This window comes from Amblyomma americanum, chromosome 2 (genome assembly GCF_052857255.1).
Source record: "Amblyomma americanum isolate KBUSLIRL-KWMA chromosome 2, ASM5285725v1, whole genome shotgun sequence".
Classification (NCBI taxonomy): Eukaryota; Metazoa; Arthropoda; class Arachnida; order Ixodida; family Ixodidae; genus Amblyomma; species Amblyomma americanum.
In genome coordinates, this window is record NC_135498.1 from 81,171,760 (window position 1) to 81,190,554 (window position 18,795).

At 42.9% G+C, this 18,795-nt stretch overlaps 2 protein-coding genes across 6 annotated transcripts in view; one reads left to right on the top strand and one right to left on the bottom strand.

Annotated features, from left to right (window-relative positions):
- LOC144121509 (putative N-acetylated-alpha-linked acidic dipeptidase) overlaps positions 1 to 5,421 on the bottom strand; it is a 33,660-nt gene extending 28,239 nt beyond the window's left edge. Inside the window, exons 1-4 of one of the 4 annotated variants that reach the window (XM_077654745.1) lie at positions 5,290 to 5,421; positions 3,794 to 3,941; positions 2,092 to 2,220; positions 1,156 to 1,357 (exon numbers count right to left, since the gene is read on the bottom strand). In XM_077654745.1, the coding sequence (XP_077510871.1) occupies positions 1,156 to 1,305 (150 nt within the window). In that variant the 5' untranslated portion in view covers positions 1,306 to 1,357; positions 2,092 to 2,220; positions 3,794 to 3,941; positions 5,290 to 5,421. The remainder of the gene's footprint in view (positions 1 to 1,155; positions 1,358 to 2,091; positions 2,221 to 3,793; positions 3,942 to 5,289) is intronic. The other 3 variants (XM_077654746.1, XM_077654743.1, XM_077654744.1) reach the window with 3 other exon arrangements.
- Positions 5,422 to 5,614: 193 nt separating this feature from the next.
- Positions 5,615 to 18,426, top strand: LOC144121510 (solute carrier family 35 member E2A-like). 2 transcript variants are annotated; one of them, XM_077654747.1, is made up of 7 exons: positions 5,615 to 6,166; positions 7,681 to 8,001; positions 10,006 to 10,129; positions 12,233 to 12,481; positions 13,657 to 13,710; positions 14,258 to 14,461; positions 17,125 to 18,426. In XM_077654747.1, exons 1-7 carry the CDS (start codon positions 6,139 to 6,141, stop codon positions 17,327 to 17,329), a joined length of 1,185 nt encoding a protein of 394 aa, XP_077510873.1. In that variant the 5' UTR covers positions 5,615 to 6,138; the 3' UTR covers positions 17,330 to 18,426. The 2 variants fall into 2 exon arrangements, with proteins under 2 accessions (XP_077510873.1, XP_077510874.1); XM_077654748.1 differs by having other exon boundaries at positions 5,615 to 5,827.
- The last annotated feature ends 369 nt before the right edge of the window (positions 18,427 to 18,795 follow it).

Genomic DNA, 18,795 nt, shown 5'->3' on the forward strand with positions numbered 1-18,795 from the left:
AGCAGAATATGTTATAAATGCATTCTAAACCGGGGCGTGGCCACAAGAGATGCCACAAGTATGGAGAGATAGATTACGTCCTCTTGAGAGCACAAGAGTGACTGATGTTTTCAGGTTGTTTGTCACAACAGAAGCGATTTTTTTGCTGTATTAGCAAAAAAAAAAAAAGGTGCTTAAAAAAAGCACCTTTTGTAAAGACCTCACACAGCCCCCTTTTTTTTCCGCTTATTGGCACTATCCTGTGTTCTACGAGCTCCTCTTCTTCCAATCACAGTTGCTGGCTGCTGGAATGAGCTGATGCTAGCAAATACGTGTTAATAAATCAAACAGATCCATTTAAATGCACTTAAATGCCTTAGTTTGACGTGCCAAAGCGACTCAGGCTATGAGGAATGCCATAGATCCCATAGCTCCATATAATCCATCTATATGGAGCTATGGAGCTCCATATAGATGCCATAGCTCCAGATAATTTCGACCACCTGGGATTCTTTAATGTGCACTAACATTGCACAGCATTCCACCTCCATTGAAACGCTACCACCATGGCTGGGATCGAACCCGCACCTCTCGGGCCAGCAGCTGAGCACCATAAACACTGCACCACCGCGGCGGCTTAAGTGCTTTAGGAGGTCAATACGCACATAAATGCATGTGGATGCCTCACACATTTCATGAAGGTGCACCCGTGTTGTCTTGCGACATTTTACACAATATTGCCGCCTGGTGGTGGTGTCCGGTGGCATTATTCCTCTTCTCAAAACCTCTCCATACCTCCTTCGTACCTCTCCGTGTAGCGTACCTCTCGCAGTGAGGTACGGGATCAATACCCAGCACCTCCACAAAAATGTCCCAAAAACAGGGGAGTTCACAAACGTAAAAGACACAGCGACAAGAGCTATTCAGCAAGCCCCAAGTCGAAAAGCGCGAGAGCGTCCCCAACTTTGTCATCTTTCGGGCGCCACCGGACACCACCAGTTGGCAATATGTTCCCATTCAGCTGCACCAAAATACATTTATGACAGTTCACACAATCAGTCCTAGTACACTTAATGTGATCAATTCAGCTCTACTTAAATGCACACAGATCATGCAACCAAATGGACCGTGTGAAACAATCCATCTGGCGCAGAAAAAGAAAACTTGGAGACTCACACGAAGCACCCTTCCCTTGGTGCCCGAGAACCATCCAGGGCTGGATGCCACCTGGACACGGGGTGCCTCGGGTGACAGATCCATGTCCACGTTGTCAGTGTCGGCATCCCATTTAGTGTACGTCTTCTTGCCCCTGATGTAGTCGGCCATTGTGGTGGTGCCCCTCCCCTCCGCCTCTTCACCACTGCTGCCACACGAATCCCTGCAACAGGCAGTGCAGGAGCACATGCACCCACAAGAGAATGCACTTATGTTGTTGGTGCACCAGACGGGCATCACATATAGACATAGCACTGAGAGAGAAAGGCCACAACTCATGCATGGATTATCCCCACCAATAGGCAGATGTTTCACCAATTGTATTAGCCTAATCCAAGTCATGAGAGAAACACAACAGTACATCTGCAAGACATGCACAGAGTTGATGTCATGCGAATGATTTACATGGGGTGAAGCTGCCCACAACAAATAATACCATGCAACCAGGGGTGTGTGAATATTGAAATTTTCAAATACGAACTGCATACAAATATGAAGAGAAAATGACTTCAAATATTGAATCGACTACGTGTCCAGTATGAAAAAAAAATTAAAGAAAAATGAAGTAGCCAATCTTGTTGTCCTAATTTTTTTTTTTTTACAAAATAGTGTATGGTCTTTGCAATTGCAATAAACAAACCTAGACTGACTCAGCAGCACACACAAAAAAACAAGACGTGCAGAGAAACGTATTACGTTCGATTAGGCAGCATAAGAATATGCAGCCTGTATGTGATCACACAAATTGATTGATACGAATACCATGATTCGTTGTAAACCCTTATTAATTTGGACTTAAAGGGACTCTAATAAAATGTCCCAGCTATCCAAAGGTCGCGTTATTAAATTGGCCGCTCCCCCACAAAAAATGCCGAAAATTCGAAAATGCGATGAAACCTTGTGAGGCGGCTCCATCGCACAGAGAAAAGCCCGTGATCGAGCGTGCAGTTTCACCGTGCTGGACGAACAATGAGGAGGCAAGCGAGGCCTGGAACGCGCACTGGCGTAGAAACGGCGAGACTTCTTCTAAAAAGAAAAAAAAAGCAATTTACAGTGACGCGCCAGACGGTGTTTAAAAACAAAATGCAGACGGATTCGGATAGCTGATGAATGTGCCGCCGGTAGGCGCCGTCGCCGCAGGCTCGCGGCAAGTTCAGAAATCGGAACTACGCGCCCAAACTATTTTTGGCCTCACATCATGGGCTTTCCTTTACTACCGTGTTACGCGCACGTCAAAGGTGTGCGAGTTACAATGCACTATGAAGTAAGCGGGATTTTCACTCGATCGCTTTCCCTGCCGGTGACACCTCGACTCGTCCCCCTTCGGGAGCCCCATATGTGAAATTCCTCAAGTTTGCTTTTCCGCATATCGTAGTCGACTGAAACGATGTGGCGGAGCTCACATAAGAAAAGGTGCGATGGCGGCAAAGCAAGTGTCATTACACATTACTAAACGAGCGACAATAACGCCCTTTCACGATGGAATTGTTCGAAACCAGAGGCCAACCATCTCGTTCTGGTCACGTTCTATAATGTGAGAAAGCCCACTTGCGGCACTTTGCCCGCGTCCGACGAAGAATAATGCGAAGAGGCCGCCTTTGTACGGTTTTCCCGACACTTAAAACTCGATTTTCGGATAATCTGCCAGATAAAGTAGTTCTGCCATTATCGGATTTATAACAGTCGGCGCGGTACATATTCGATTGCTGCCGAATATTCGGAAATTTAATATACGACAATATTCAAATATCAGTTTCATGAACCGAATAACAATCATATCCAATTCGTATTCGAAATTTCGATTCTTCGAACACCCCTACATGCCACAGTTTTTGATGACAACAGCAAGTCCTATGTTTCTACGGAGTTCACACATTGACCACACAAAAGCATTCATGCTGTGTCCGAGGAAGATGTGAACAACAAAAGTCTATGCAAGAAAGCTCCGCATAGCTCCATGTTAACAGCTGGAGTGTTATGAACAATATCCATGCAAGCGAAAACGCTGCAGTACTTATTCAGCAAGCTGACTGACAGGCAATACTGATAAAAGCTCACAAGTATGCGTTCCCTTTGAAAAGGAATAAGAAAATTTTTTTCAATATTACCCTTATGAAATGAACGTGCCAAGCAGCAATTAGCATTTGTGTCACTGACTACGTACCGGTGGCAATTAATGGCACTTTAACTGGTTGTGTGAGGTATAATTATAGTGACAAAAATTCACAGGGACAGCTAATACTTTGTGTGTTGGCGATGCGATAGCATTAGAAGCTGTTGATGCCTTCACCGGAAGTGACGTCAGTTCCATTCAACTAATAAAAATTATCTGGTCTAGTGATGTCACTTCCTTTCAGCCAATGGGCGAATTTATGACCGACGATACATTTTTCCCCCGATGAGGCTTTTAACGCTATCGCATTAAAAATGAAGTGCACCAAACCGCGCGGTTCACATTTGCCATAAAATTTATTCAAACTGCCTGACTCGGTTTGCGATATCCTGCGTAATATGTGTAGGTGCAGTAGTGTGCAATAAATCGTTCGGAAACAGACAAACACAACATAGATAAAAAATAAAACTTAACAAAACGACTTACATGCGATACCTCACTGCTTCGCTCCTACTCATGTTTGTGGTGGTGGTTTTCAGTGCAGTGTGGTGGCTCTAGATCGAGATAGTGTATCTCGGTTACCTCTCCTCTACCCTCCTTCAGCAGGGGCCTGTTTCAAGTCTGCCTAGCGTACCTACAACGACAACAGGGAATCCAGGAAGAAAAAAAATCCAATTCCGAACGGCGCTACAACAGCGTGAACGGACGGGCGATAATTTCGACGCCGGCGCATGTCGTAAAGCTGGTTATCCCGCTTAGCTTTCGCGCCCGTAGGGCGAGCCCACCTTTGCTAATGCGCGGTCGTTTTGAGTCCGAGTGAAAAACGGATGCCCAGTAGGTTCTAGAAAACCGAAACGTGACAATAACACACGCTTCTTGTTCGCACAGGCATCACGATGACTAGATGACTTTGTACATTTCTACTGCTCATATAACAGATATATCATACGACCGAGCTTGAAGTTCAGGCCGTTCGCTAGAAAAGTTAAGGAAACCAATAGAGATCCCTTCTCTTTTAGTTTTCAATGTTCTATTTCTGGCATTAGAGCTTAATTTAGACACGCTTAAACAGGCACTGGCTTAAATCGCGTGACCGGCGCAGGCCTATATGAACATCATGCCGTCTATGGATCACAGGCAGAAAACGTGCATACAAACAGGAAGCAAACAAGCAAAATAAAATAACGCTGCTAAAAGCACGCTGTAAATTGGCATCGCTAAAAGCACGCTGTAAATTAGCATCGCTAAAAACAGCAAAAAAAAAGTCGCGCGTTACAACAACATATTCAAGGCAAGTATGCGCACGCCACAAAAAGCAATAAGGATAGTTTCGGCACAAATACCGGTACTGAATTAAGCGACAAGATTTCGTCTAATTTAGTCTTGCTTTTTTTTTTACACCCGCGCCCAGAACTCGATCCATTAGCCCATTCTACAAGCTGGCTTGTAATTACTTCCAAACACGATCGAGAGCACTTTTTATCCGGCATCTAGATCCGGCGTGGATATTTCCCCGAGGCAATCGCCCGATCGCTTGTTTAGCTTTTCATACTTTCAGCACGCCAGACTTCCGATACTGAAGAAACGAATTTAGTTTCTCATACTAGCTTTAAAGGCTGTTTTTATCGTTCGAACGCGTAGCAACAAGCTAGCAAAAAGGCAATCGAACGTTTACACAACAAGAAAATGTAAACAACGCGAGCAATCAATGCCGCGAACAAGCAGCTTCGTATCGAGCAACCAACGTGAGGTCAGCATATCTGGCTCATTCGGCCACGCCTGCACAGATGCAGGCAGACCAAGTGATGTCTGTGCGACTACAGTTCGCAATTTTGACAAATGATACGAGGGAAATCGGATAACAGCACGCCACAACTGCCGGAAGGTTCTGTAATACGATGCTGCCGCTTTCACGTTGAGTACGCTGATTGAGCAAACAGATTGCGTGAAACCGAGTCACTGGTTCCTCGACGCACCGATACCTTTATCACGCTGTCCCGATGCGATATCAGCGAACGGACTTCTTATCTCTCCGGCAGCGAATGCGACGAAGCCGACGATTCCGCCGACCGCCGTCACCAGCTCAAGCCTTCCGTCATTCGCGATTCACGCACGAGCAGCGCGATTGTTTCATCACGTGACGTCAGTTAGCGTAGATGGCGTAGATCTCCTAAAACTACTCAAAACATAAAGTTTTAAAATATATCTTTGTTTAAAAAAATTTTGCTAATTTTTACATGAATTTATTTTAAATTTTAAGTTTTGAGTTGTTGCGCGTTGTTGCTTACAGCTTATTATTGTTAATCTGTTAGCAACGAGGTGCAAGTATGGCGGCTTGCAAGGCAATTTTTATCTTTCAGTTTCGGAGTTTCGTCAACGTACTCGATGTAGCGCTCGGTGTATAACCGGTATAGCTCTAAAGATGAGCGCAATACATTGTTAGCTGCTGTATTCGCTTCACGATGCCCCCTTATCGGAGTGATAACGGACTCGATAACAGTACACCGCGGGGCAACCACTGTACGTAGTCGTAGATCGCGAAGCATTTCTTACGGTCCGTTGCACGTCATCGTACAGATGCGTCGCCTTGAAACGCCACTGACGTTGAGCTTGTAGCGCTGTCTTTGCGGCGCTTACTCTTTTCTTTCTTTTTTTTTTCGCTGGTATTCATTTGCTGTGCGCGAAACAAGTGGCACGCCTGACGATGTTTGCGAAACGCCTACATTTCTTTCCACGTTTATATTAAGCGTCGCGAGTCGGTATATTCAACGTGTTCACGTTTACGCCGTCCAATTTGCTGCCGTGCTTCGTGTGTTATTTTTCTCCGTAGAATGAATGGGACTTCATCATGTCATCAGGGTACGCCACGTAATTTTATGCATTTTTTTTCTTTTTACATCGAAACCCGCGGCACTTGCTGTGAAACAAAGTTTTGTGCGAATTTAAAATCTGCGAATTCATTTGATCTCAGCGAAACTAAGTGAAATCTGCATTGCGTGCTTTTGAAAGAAATGTAATTGAGGTACTTATGTGAACGTCAAAACCCACCCAAAGTGTTTTCTTCTAAAATGAGTTCGTATGATATGCCATTTGTAAAACGTACCAAGTAGCAGCATACTCTTATTATTTAAGTGTGGTTGTTGTACCAGGTCAGATTTAATGCATGAAAATGAATGTTTTACAACGTGGCACTTGAAATAAAATTTGACACCAGATTTGAGGTATGGCCAGCACCCTTTTGTAATTAGGATAATACATTCACCAACAATTATAATACAATGAGAGTATATCTTACTAGATGGTGAAGAACCTTCATTCTATTAAACATATTCTGTGCCATCAGCATATTTGATGACCTTTGAAGTACCTTTGCATATAGGTTAGCTTAGATTGAACACTGTTGCATTGGCATATATGTTCAATCGTGGTTGTTTTCAAACACGTCATGCCTACACTGGTACATGTATTACAAAGAGAGCATTCGTGTGTTGAGAGTGAGCCAGTACAAGCTGACCTTTTGCATGGGCTCTGACTGGTGCTCAGTGCCCTGACGCAGCAAGGTGCATTATACCGCCTTGTGGCAACAAAGGTCTACCATCGGCTGCACAATACTCTTACCTCTGTTATCCAGGCTGATTTAATGGAGGCTTTCGTGCGCTTTCGGTCAAGCCAAATAACGTCAGCTTAGCTGCTGTGCTTTAAATGGCACACTTTTGAGTGCATAACCAGAAGTGTCAAGTACTGCCACCTAGCCAGATTTAGCTCATCTTATTTCATGTTTGCATAGTTGTGGCATGTTCATTCAATGTTTGAGACATTTTTTAATGTTGTTGCATCATAGGGTGGATAATTGTGTGTATGTGAAAACGAGAAAAGTGCTTGAGATAGCACTCCGTTACCTGGTCTCTTTGCTTTCTGTTGCACCCCTTCTTTACTTTCATTTGTGGTGCTGTCTCAACATGGGCCAGCATATTCCACCCATTTTTCTCACTGAACAAGAGTGAAGCACTAGAACAGTAATAGTGGTGGAGGAATCCATGCTGACATAAGAAAAAGAAGTGTGATGATACCATGCAGTCCATTGCCTTGAGAACTGTATCTGAAAAAAGGGACATGGGAGCCACATTGGTCACTTTGCTGCATTTTAATTTTTTGTCCCTACTTTTTATATTTCGTTAGCAGAAAAGTATACATGTCACTGTGCCTTCAGATAAATTTAATTGCAAGTTAATCTTTTGCATCTGACCTTCCATTCCACCCTTGTGTGTGTGGGCACTGTTTTCCTTGCGAGGATGAATAGAAACCAACAAGCCAGTCTTAATAGAAAAATCCTAGTCACAGGTTCCTAGCAAAACTTTCCTTTCCACATGCAGAGGAGGGCGACATGGTTGGTGAACAGGCCAGCCGGGCTGAGGATGACTGTGTGGTGAAGGGATCTGTGTATGGCGACCACTTGAGTAGACATCACCGCGGCAGCGCAGGCCGTAGGGAAGATGCCATGAGTGGCCTGCCATTTCATGGACCTTCGTCGCGAGAGGTTGAACTGGCCAGTGTGCCAGTCCTGGAGAGGCGCAGTGGACTGTACAGCAGTGGAGCACTGGTTGTGCTTGTCATCTGGTACTTCTTCAGTTTTACCACGCTGGTGCTGAACAAATGCATCCTCTCGTACCAGGCCGGGGACCCTGTGGTGCTGGGTATGTATGGCGTGCAGAGCCGCAAAGCTTCTTTTCAGGTGATGGCGGATTTATCAGAGCCAAAATTTGTGCCTGAAAGTCTCCACTATATTAATCTAGTCTAGGAACACCTCTTGAGGGCTCTGTATATGTTTAGAGCAATCTGTAAGTGGCATTTATGCAAACTGTATACCCGCCAAGGTGGCTCAATAGCTTTGGCGATCAGCTGTTGAGCTCAGGGTTGCGGAATCTTATCCCAGTTGCAGTAACCACGTTTCGATGGCAGCAAAATACAAATACGCTTGTGTTCTGTACAACTTTATTGTATGAAGGAACCTCAGGTGGTAAAAATTGATTGAGAGCCCGCCACTACGACATCCTTCATAGTCCACGTGCATCTTTGGGATGTTAAACCCCACATTAAGCAGGCCATATCTTGAGTACCTCGACCATACAATCAAGGTGTAGGATTCATGGTGAAAATATCAAACTGGTGAAAAAAATTTTAGCAAAATGAGAAGTACACGACTCAAAACAGGCGATTCCTGCAGACATTGCTACTCTCGCGCTTTGCCTATTGCAGAGTAAAGTAGAGATGTAAAGAGAACTGATTGTTAGGCTTACTTTTACTGAAAATGGTACTCTCATGCATCGCTCACTAAAGTAGTTTTAATTGCGAAACTAGTAAATGTAGCCTCTGCATAATTAAATAGGCCCCTGCAAATTATATGCGAGTTAAAACAGCATATTATGAGCAGCAGCTTATGAGTCGAAACAGAAGATGTAGTGACCAGAAGGTGGTTGCAGTCATTACAGACGTGCCGTAGTTTAAAGGGGCTCTGAAACACCATCTGAGGAGAGCACATCAACTTGCTCAAACACTATACTATGTTGTCATGAACATCTGAGCCAAATAATATACTTGTACACACAGCAGAGAACAGATTCTTATTTTAAGAACTATGACAGATACTTTGGTGTGGTCTTTGCAGGTGTATCATATAGCTAGGTGGATATTACATACTTGATATAGCTCAATAATCAGATGATTAACGAAGTAAAGTTAACTAATTAACTTTTTTATTTTAGGAGAAAAGATTGTAATGCAGAATTTAAGACTGTCAACACCGAAGGTGAGCCCAGTTTTTAAATTTTCTTTATTGGCAATGTGGTTTGAAATATGATTGTCAAAATTATGCATTTGAAAGCTCATTGAGTTGGCTTTCTTGCATTGCATATTATAAATTCGTGTCGCTTGCATTTCTGATGCAGCAAATGCAGATTCCGTTTGTGTATTTTATGACTTAGAAGTAGTTAATGTGATTTCAGCGATAATACTAGACGTAGCAACGCAGGAGAGCCAACTCAACGAGCTTAGAAATTTGAAAAATTACATCGCGGAAAACGAGGACTTCAAGGGTAGAAAACACAGGAAACCTTGAAGTCCCCGTTTTCCGCGCTGTAATTTTTCAAATATGTATCACCAACTCGCCCGCCTTGCTATTGCATTGAGCTTAGAAATGCGCAATTTTGATGGAATATTTTGAACCACATTGCTATAAAGAAAATTTCAAAACTGGGCTCACCTTAGGCATTGACAGTCTTCAATTTTGCAATACAATCTTGCCTCCTAAAATAAAAAGTCAAATTTGATTAGGTAATTTTACTTAATTAATCATCTAATTATTAAACTCTATCATGTACATAATGTCGGCCTTGCTGTAAATCCACCTGCAGAGACCACACAGCTGTATCTGTCATAGTTTTTGAAATAAAAATCTGCAAATGCTTAAAAAAAATCACCCTGTACACTGGTTAGATTGAAAAATAAAGGATATGTTTTCAAATCAATCCTTAAAAATGCACAAAATATTGAAGCAGTCACAAGCTGCTTTTCTTGCTTGCTACCTTCATAACTACCTGCCTGCCTTTCTAACCTAACTATAACTGCTTGCATTTTCACTGCTCTTAGCCTCTCACCAAATTTTGTAGAGTATTTCACTGTGGACTTGCAAACTCTTTCAGGTGCAATTCAGATGCTGTGCTGCTTCATCTGTGGCTACGTCCAGATGCAGATGACGGCAAGGCGAAAACTGTCCCAAGAGAACTCTCCTAAGATGCGTAATGTCATCCTCGTTGGGTCACTAAGGTAAGAATACAGTGTTTAGCTGCACAGAACGTTTGGAAGAACGTCTGATTGCTTGGCTAGAGCTGGACGAAATTATTAAAATTATGCTTAGAAACATTTCACCCCTCTTTATTTTTCTAGATACTGCCAGGAATTAGTTGCATACAAGACTGTGTAACCTTTCGTAACAATTTGTTCTTCACATTGTAAAAGCATGTTCCTGTGGTAGAAATTTCTAAATATTTGCTCCAGTTGATGATGGTAGTATGTTTGATGCTGCTATTGCTCAAAAATCGGGTGGCTTCATTTATAACAAGTAATGGAATATTTTTCTGTTTACCTAGGCTGCCTAATGAGTGCTCATGCTCAGAAAATAGTCATTAGGGAAGTCACATGAGGGATTCCTCTGCTGTCGAAGTGTAAAACATTATCCAAATTGTTTGCTTGAGGCAGTTGAAGCCAGGATATTGTAAATTGCATAAATTGATGAGCACAAGAAAAAGTACCAAGGAACCCGAAGGGCCTCTTGGCACACATTGGCGTATGGATTATGGCTTTTCTCTTTGGCATCACACAGGCGTAGTGTTTGGCTTCAATTTCTAGGCAAAGCATGCTTACGTTGCCAGCTTGCTCTTTTGCTGTGATGGTTATAGTCTCTCCAAGAATTGTTGAAATAACTGCTGAATTGACTGGAATTGAGGCCTTATAATTATAACCAAGGTATCATAAACACCAGCTATGCTTGTGACTAATGCTACTGATGAAGTCTATTTATATATTTTTCCTTTTTATGAGCACGGTTTTGTGCAGTAAAGAGCTTGCTCGAAAAGTTTTCAAACCCTTTTCTGTGACATCATTGTCATGTAACATTTTGTGGCCGTAGCAGACTTTTGCACTGGGAATGCATTGTGGAAAGGCATTCTGCAAGTTTTCAAAGTTTAAGAATGAGCTTGGAGACCGCAGAAATGCGTATTACAGAGGTTATGGCTTTCATTTTGCCAATTTTTTTGGGAGTCTTTTGTTCTTGACCTTGTGATAAGAATTTGGTGCAGGTGGATATTATACAGCTGAATCTCAATGATAAGAATCGTACGGGGTCATGAGAAAATTTGTATGATCGGAAATTCCACATCACTCAAAACAAACAGTCCGTATGCAGAAACATGGCAAATGCATTCACGCAGATATGTTTACGGCTGACGGGATTTACTTATGGCTGTGCAACTCCAGCTCACTACTCGTGCGATTGCGAGGTCGTCGATGTGCAGGCCACCGCTCACTGCTCCCTGTGCATACTGTGCGACTGGCGATTGCAGAGCCGGCAATGTGCAGGACGCGCATCACCGCTCACTGTTAATAGTCGCAGCGCGTGCATTCGTATCCACCCAAGTGGCACGAGAGAGTGTTCGGAACATCTGAAATTCAGCACATTGTACACTGTGTCATCCCAAAATTCTTATCAGCCGAGTTTGTGTCATCGAGATTCTAGTGTACTTGGCAATATTCAGGTCAGCAGTGGCATACTGTAGCCCTTTCCCTTACTATTACTCTACCATTGTAAGATAAGAATTGAATTTTTTCTTACCGAAAGGAGTATGGATGCCAAATTTATGATTGCGTTTGTTCTTTCTTCGAATGCCGCATAAGACATTAGTATCCATGTATGAAAATGTTGAATTTGTGTACGCCCAGTAAATGATTTATAATCGAGTTCCTCCTCTCATGTTCAATGGTAGCTATAACATCTAAGTTGACTTAGGTTATGTGAGGCATAAAATAACTGTGATATTCTAGCTGCTTTCTCATTTATTCCCAGTCGAGCCCTCGAGAGCGACTGACATACCTCACCTGGCCTGAAGTCAACTGTGATATCATAACCACTGCTCAGCTGTTGAAACCGAAATTGAAACGAGAGAAAAAATTCAGTTATAAATCATTTGCCAGTTTAGGCAAGTTTCATGTGGCACTTTTGTTTGCTAATGTCTTCCACATCATTACAAACAGAGAGCATGCAATGAAAGTTTTGTTTCTTGTCCATGAGACGCGATCCATGCATAACTATTTTGTTCCCACATGTTCTGCAGATGAGTGATCTGCACTGCCTGCGGTTATTGTGCATTGCAGGTTCAGCACAGTGTTCCTAGGCCTGGTGGCCCTGTGGTATGTGCCAGTGTCGTTCGCCGAGACGGTGAAGAGCTCGGCACCAGTGTTCACGGTGGTGATCTCGCGGCTGGTGCTGGGCGAGACAACCACCTGGCTAATAAACATGAGCCTCTTCCCCGTGATGGGAGGTCTAGCACTGTGCAGCGCTAATGAGCTCAGCTTCAACCTCCCGGGCTTCATCGCCTCGCTTTCCACAAACCTATCGGAATGGTGAGCAATGTTGCTTTCTCACCGGTGTTGCTTTTTTTTGACCAGGCGCAAAAAGACAGGTGAACTTTGCACCTTTCTGGCTCACTTGCACTGGACTTTTTTGTTATGTTTGTTTTTATGTTCCACATTGTTTTTTATGTTTTTTTTTCTCATTTTGTATTGTGCTTGCGCACCTTTCATGGCTTGTATATTTTCCTGTCATCACAGGAATAAATTTCAAGTGTTCACCCTGTATCTCTCTTCACCATCTGTCATTTCATATTGTTTCTCATTAGCATATTTACTTGGAGGCTTATGCAGGCGAAAACGAGGCTTTGATTACTAGTGCTGAATTTCCAAAAGTCTGTTAAGAGAACTTGCAAGCCATAGTGCCAGCAGCAGCAGAGTGAGTCATGCTCTGTGCCATTAGAAAGATGAAAGAATAGAGCAGCTTTCTGTTCATTTTCTTTTCACAGTTCCTTTTTTCTTTACGTGCTGCCTTTTCGAGCTAGACTTATTCAGCATTCTCGGAGCATTGGAGTGGGAAGTTATGTCAAGCCATATTTTATGTCAGCATTAAAAAAGAATTACATACGAGTTTCATGTATTACGAGTGATTTACCCTTATCCGGATGACTTAGCTTCATTTCAGCTCAGCAGTCTGAAGTTGAGCTTGCTGAGGTACTGGCCTGTTTTGCGACACTGAGTACTGTTTGGAAGGATTTTGTTTCCAATGATGTGGTGGTAATGAGCTTAAGCACCTTTGGAAGAAAGCATGTGCTTAGAAGCAGGCCAAGGCTTCAACAGTCAAGCTGATCTGTAAGCTGGTACACAACAGTAAATCTGCTCTTTCTGAGAGTACTTGTTGTCACTGGTACAGTGTGTTATGCAGCTTTAACTTGCTGTACTTGATGGCACTCTCACATTGGCCTGCTTGGTAAAGAGTGGCCTCTGAGGTGACATTTTAAATTAAGCTAATGGAGCATATTTAGCTGTACGCATAACGACTGTTCACAGATGTTGCAAGCCGATTCCTCAAACACGACAACAAGAGCCATATTTGTTGGCATTCCACTGAAGGAAAGTGTCGGAAAAGAAAAGGGCTTGCTTATGTCACATGTTTGGTTCATTTGTTCTCGTGCATCTTGCATGTCCTAAATGGGCCTGATTGGCTAATTATGTTCTTGTGCAATCAGTTTTCAGAATGTCTTCTCCAAGCGCCTGCTCACTGATGAAAAGGTCAAGCTCCTGTGAGTCGTGCTTTCTGCTTTCCTACACATTCCTGTCCACTTCACATACTCACCAGTTCATTTGTGCACCCACTCAGAGATTGTGCAGTTGACACCTTGCCCTGCAGTGTAATGTCTAACTTTCAACATTGAAGTCTATCTTCGAGGGTTGTTGACCTGCTACATATACATAACAGGTATCCCAACAGAGCTTATGCTAAGGCAGGTTTTCTGCTTTAGTTTAACCACAGGAGAAATCCTAACCTTACCAAACCAACCCAAACCATTGTCATGGTTTTGAGCCGGGTTACTTTGCAAAGTTGGGTCACCTTTGCAGAATTTTGCTATTATGAATGCATGCAATCTAGAGTGGGAGAACAGCCCATGACAATGGGATGAGGGCTATGCTTACAGTGCACAGGTGGGGATGCCTAACTTAACAGTATTACACGTTTTCTTTGCTCTCGCACTGCTTGCCAAGCAAACGCAATGAATTCTCACTGTGATGCTGACTGAGTTTTGCACCCAGTTTTCTCACCCTGTTCCCCCCTCGGGGGATTGTCTGCAGACCCGTGGAGCTCCAGTGTTACACCAGCCTGAGCTCGGTGTTCATCTTGGTGCCCACCATGCTGGCTCTGGTGGACTTCTCCAAAGTGTGGGAGACCTCCTCGTGGACCACAGTGGGCACACTGGTGCTCGGAGGCCTTTCTTTCCACTGCCAGAGCTTCACCGAATACATCCTGCTGGGCTACATCTCGCCTGTCACCCACAGGTTGGTCAGGCTTTGGCTTGAACTTAACATACGGCCGTTGGCGTTCAGTGAGGTGACTCAGCAGAGCTTTTGCTCTTTTCGTCATCATCATCAGCATCCGCTGTATTATGGCCACTTTAGGAGAAAAACCTCTCCTGATGCTCATCAAAATCCCTGTGTCATGCCAGCCGTGGTCACCTCATTTCTACGAACTTTCTCGTCTCGTCTCCTCACCTGGCTTTGGCTGCCCCTGGCTACATTTTTATTCCCTTGACATCCACTCTGTTACCCCAAAAGACCATCGGCTATCTGTTTGCTGCATTACACGTCCGGCCCGGGTCTGTGTAATGTTGAGAACAAATAACCAGCGTGCAATCTATAATGGCAGAACAGCCCCTGATCATGTGATACACATTTTGTTTGGGGTGCGCATTTGTGGATGCAACTACCATGGTGGTGATGATAATGAAAGATAACCCGTGACAGTGTGCTTGTTACAGACTGTTGCTGTTTCAAGAATTTAACTGCAAACTTGTTGACTGTGGCAGCATGGTTGGTTTTGGCATTGTAAGGTTCAAACATTGTCATTGCACAAGTGGTTTGTATAGCTACTGCAGGGTCAACTAGCAATTATGTGAATACAGTAGAGTCCTGTTAAGACGAATTCAGGATGAATTCTCGGATAAGATGAAGAGTGCGAGACCATTTGGTTGGTTTCCAGTAGGATTCAGTTATAAGAAAGTTCGCTTAAGATGAACTGTTTCGGGTATGCTTCGGTTACGACGAACTTTCGTGGTGATCGAAAACCACGCGTCGCCCCTGCATAATGGCAGCCATGGAGCATCCGTGCGGCATTGTCAAGGAAAAAAAAAATGCTTCTGCACAAGAAAAAACACACCCACAAGATGGCTTTCGTGCACCTTCGCGCAAAACTGTGGGGGAGCCATTTTGCGGGTGCGTGCTTTCTTAGAGGGAAGCCTTCTTTCCATTGTGAAAAAGGCAGGACGCCATAGCACCTATGTTGGTGCGGAGATCTGATGTGGTTAGTTCTTGGCACTGTGCACGCGTCACGTGCCGCGCATTGTCTTCAGCATGATGTGCACCTGCATAAACTCTGATATTAGCAAGTTGTGTCAACTTGCAGGAACAAAGCTGTCAATAAAGCCTGTTGCATATACAGTAGACTCCTTTTATGACGAAAGGAACAGAAAATTCTTTAGTCTTATCAGAAGTTTGTCCTAATGAAAATGCGGAGCTGCATTTTCAGTTGGCGCGGTATCGTAACACGTTATTGCGGTGCAGGGATGCTCAGATATTGGTGCGGCATGCGGAAAGGTGCGCGTTTTGGCTTCAAAGTGCTTTAATGTGCTCGGGGTAGGATGGAAAGAAAGAAAGAAAGAAAACAAATAGCAGCCTCTATGGGATGCAGTGAGAAAAAAAAAAGTCTGAAAAAAAATGAAACTGAATCATTACCATTTTAAGTGAGCTTGTTTCACGTTCCGTCTTCAGCTAACTTCATGCATAGTGCAACAAATACTTTATTTGCAATTATTCTATCTCTCTGAGAGGCTAAATTATTCATTGTTTTTAAACTTTTTATGTAACATATATGTGTACACACCTAGCCTGCTCATATGTCTTCTTTAGGGGCACCTCTGTTAGGACAAACTTCTGATAAGACTAATTAATTTTCTGTTCCTTTCGTGCATATGCAACAGGCTTTATTGGCAGTTTCGTTCCTGTGAGTTGACAGAACTTGCTAATATCAGAGTTTCTGCTGGTGCACATCATGCTGAAGTCACTGCACGCTGTGCCTATCACAGCACATTCGTAATCCCAGAGCTTAAAATTCCATTTACCTTTTGCTAAGCTTTGCTTGATACATGCTTTTTTGGTTCATCCTTGGATCGGTGTGCTTCATTATGTTATTGGAATGTGAGCATGCTTTATTCATTGTCTATTGAAAGACTTTGAAAGAATGGTGCCCCAAGTTCAGTTGGTAATGTAGTGGAAATGTAATTTGGAAAAAATTTTCAAAACTTCTTAGCCTTACCGACCCCACATAAAAAAGTGGGATAGGCTAAACGAAGAAGTGACTTTTCACCCCATGGATTAGTCCGTTGAAAGACTACTATTGTTTGTTTCATTCTGAGTGTTTGAAATTATCTAGTTAACAAAATCCGATTCAGCAAATGACATCAGCCATTTGCTGAAAGCATAGAATACTTTGCACTGTGCCCATTAGGTGTCAGGTTAGTTGATGAATACAATGCAAACTGTAATCTAGAGAATTCGACATTGATCACAGAAGATTTCAAAACGGTGGCTCCACACCTTGCTTTCTTAAGAGAAATAAAGAAGGAACCTTCTAAATCCTGAAGGAAGGATGTGCGCACAACTTTGCTGTGTTATACCTTGCGTCTGTTGTGTATAGATTCACAGCTTACACATAGTAAGTTCTTGATTTTATTTTCCTCCTTTCAGTATTTCTGACCTGGTGCTGATAAGAACAGTGTCCTGTTTTGGCTCAGAATAGCTCCCTGTTTGTCCCCTTGAATTTCAGAAGATATAAAGATCAAGAACTGAGGACCCCACAAATGTGTTATTAAATGTGTACTGCTGGAGCTGCAATCCCGAATTTATCAGTTTGCTTATTCACTTGTTTGCCCATCTCTGCCTCGCAGTGTTGCAAACACGGTCAAGCGAGCCCTCATGATCTGGCTGTCCGTCTTGGTGTTTGGCAACCAGGTCACATTCCTCAGCGGGCTAGGGACGCTCATTGTCATCGCGGGCGTGTTCCTCTACAACCACGCGCGCAACGTTGCTGCCAGCCTGTACCAGTACGACGTGACACTTGGCACGGTCAAGGTCACTGACCACGATGTCTGACGAGTCCGTGGTTTTACAAACAAAAGCTTGCTGCGTTCTTTTTAGAGATGTTCTAGAATCCCTTGGAAACACTCACCAGCAGTTCTTAGTAAGAATTGTTATGAGTCTATCTGTTGCATTTGACCTAGCCTGTATTTAATGTTTATATCTGTTCCTTATCTGTCAAACTTGCAGTGCAAGCTAGGGATAGTTTGTGGCATTTCCAAGGTAGAACGAACTAGCACTTGTATCTTTTCTTTATGTATCAATAGTTTAGGGTGCTTTATTCAGCGGAGGTGTGTGGGACAGCTGTGACCAAAGTGGACTGATCAAAGCAGGTGTCAATAGCCGAGATAGAAGCATTACTGCAGTTCAGAAATCAGAAAGAAGGCTCTGTCTTGGGAATGACTCTTCTGACACTGACGCTGTGTTTTTCTGTGTGTGAATCTTTAAGAAATGTCATGTACAAAAATTGATGTTGCCTGTAGCCGGATTTTGACCTCCCTGAACTTGAATCTTCCTTGTGACTTCCACAGTATACCTGGCTGTTGTGAAATTCTAGTATATACTGTAGTATGTCTCACTGAAAATAGAACGCATATGAAGCAGGCGGGCATGATAGGGCAGGATTTTTTGCAGAATGTGTAATGAATTCAGCAATCTTCATACGCCCAAATGAAGCAGTGCACACTGCAGCATTTTATTTATGGCTTTTGAAAATTTGTGATGACGTGTGTATATAATGTGTGATGAAGCTTTGTTTTCGTCTGAATTAAAATCTGTCTGTATATTATCATTCCTTATTTAGAACATTTCAGTTTTGCCTTCTTTAAACTTCTTGCTGTACAGACACAGTTTCCCGAGTGACACCGTGTTTTTGCTGGCCATATAAGCGAGTTTGATTATTAAAAATGGTAACCAATGTTTTTGCTCTCGAACCGAGCTGTTTGCTGGCTTTTTATTAATCTTCGTTCTTACGATAAGCATTGTAAATTATTTTTTGAGCTCCAGATGATATACTGAATATGCACATTTGCTTGCTTTCATCTAGGAATATTTTGCTTATCTTATTAAGTCTTTTTATTTTGTAATGCCTGTATTATAATTTTTTTTAATGACATCATTCTGATTTTATGAGGTTTTCTGGCCATTCAACACAATCACGAAACATCGATTAGAAAAATAGAAAACTGTGCCCACGCATGCTTTATTTTGATTGTGGGTGTATGTTTGCTCTTCCTCGGGACTTCTTTAAAGTTTTCAGATTCCTCTCACTGTTTATGTTCGAAATAGAATGAAAAAAGAATGCCTAAGCAGTTTATGCAAGCCTCAAGAAAGCCAACTGGTTTTGCAGTGCGGAATATCAAGCGTTGCATGTACAAATGGTTTAAAATATTAGCTTAGAAGCACCACGATCTGTCATTTCACATTAGCACTGGGGAGACTGGGGGATTACTACAGTCGAAATCCCAGATATATCGAACTCA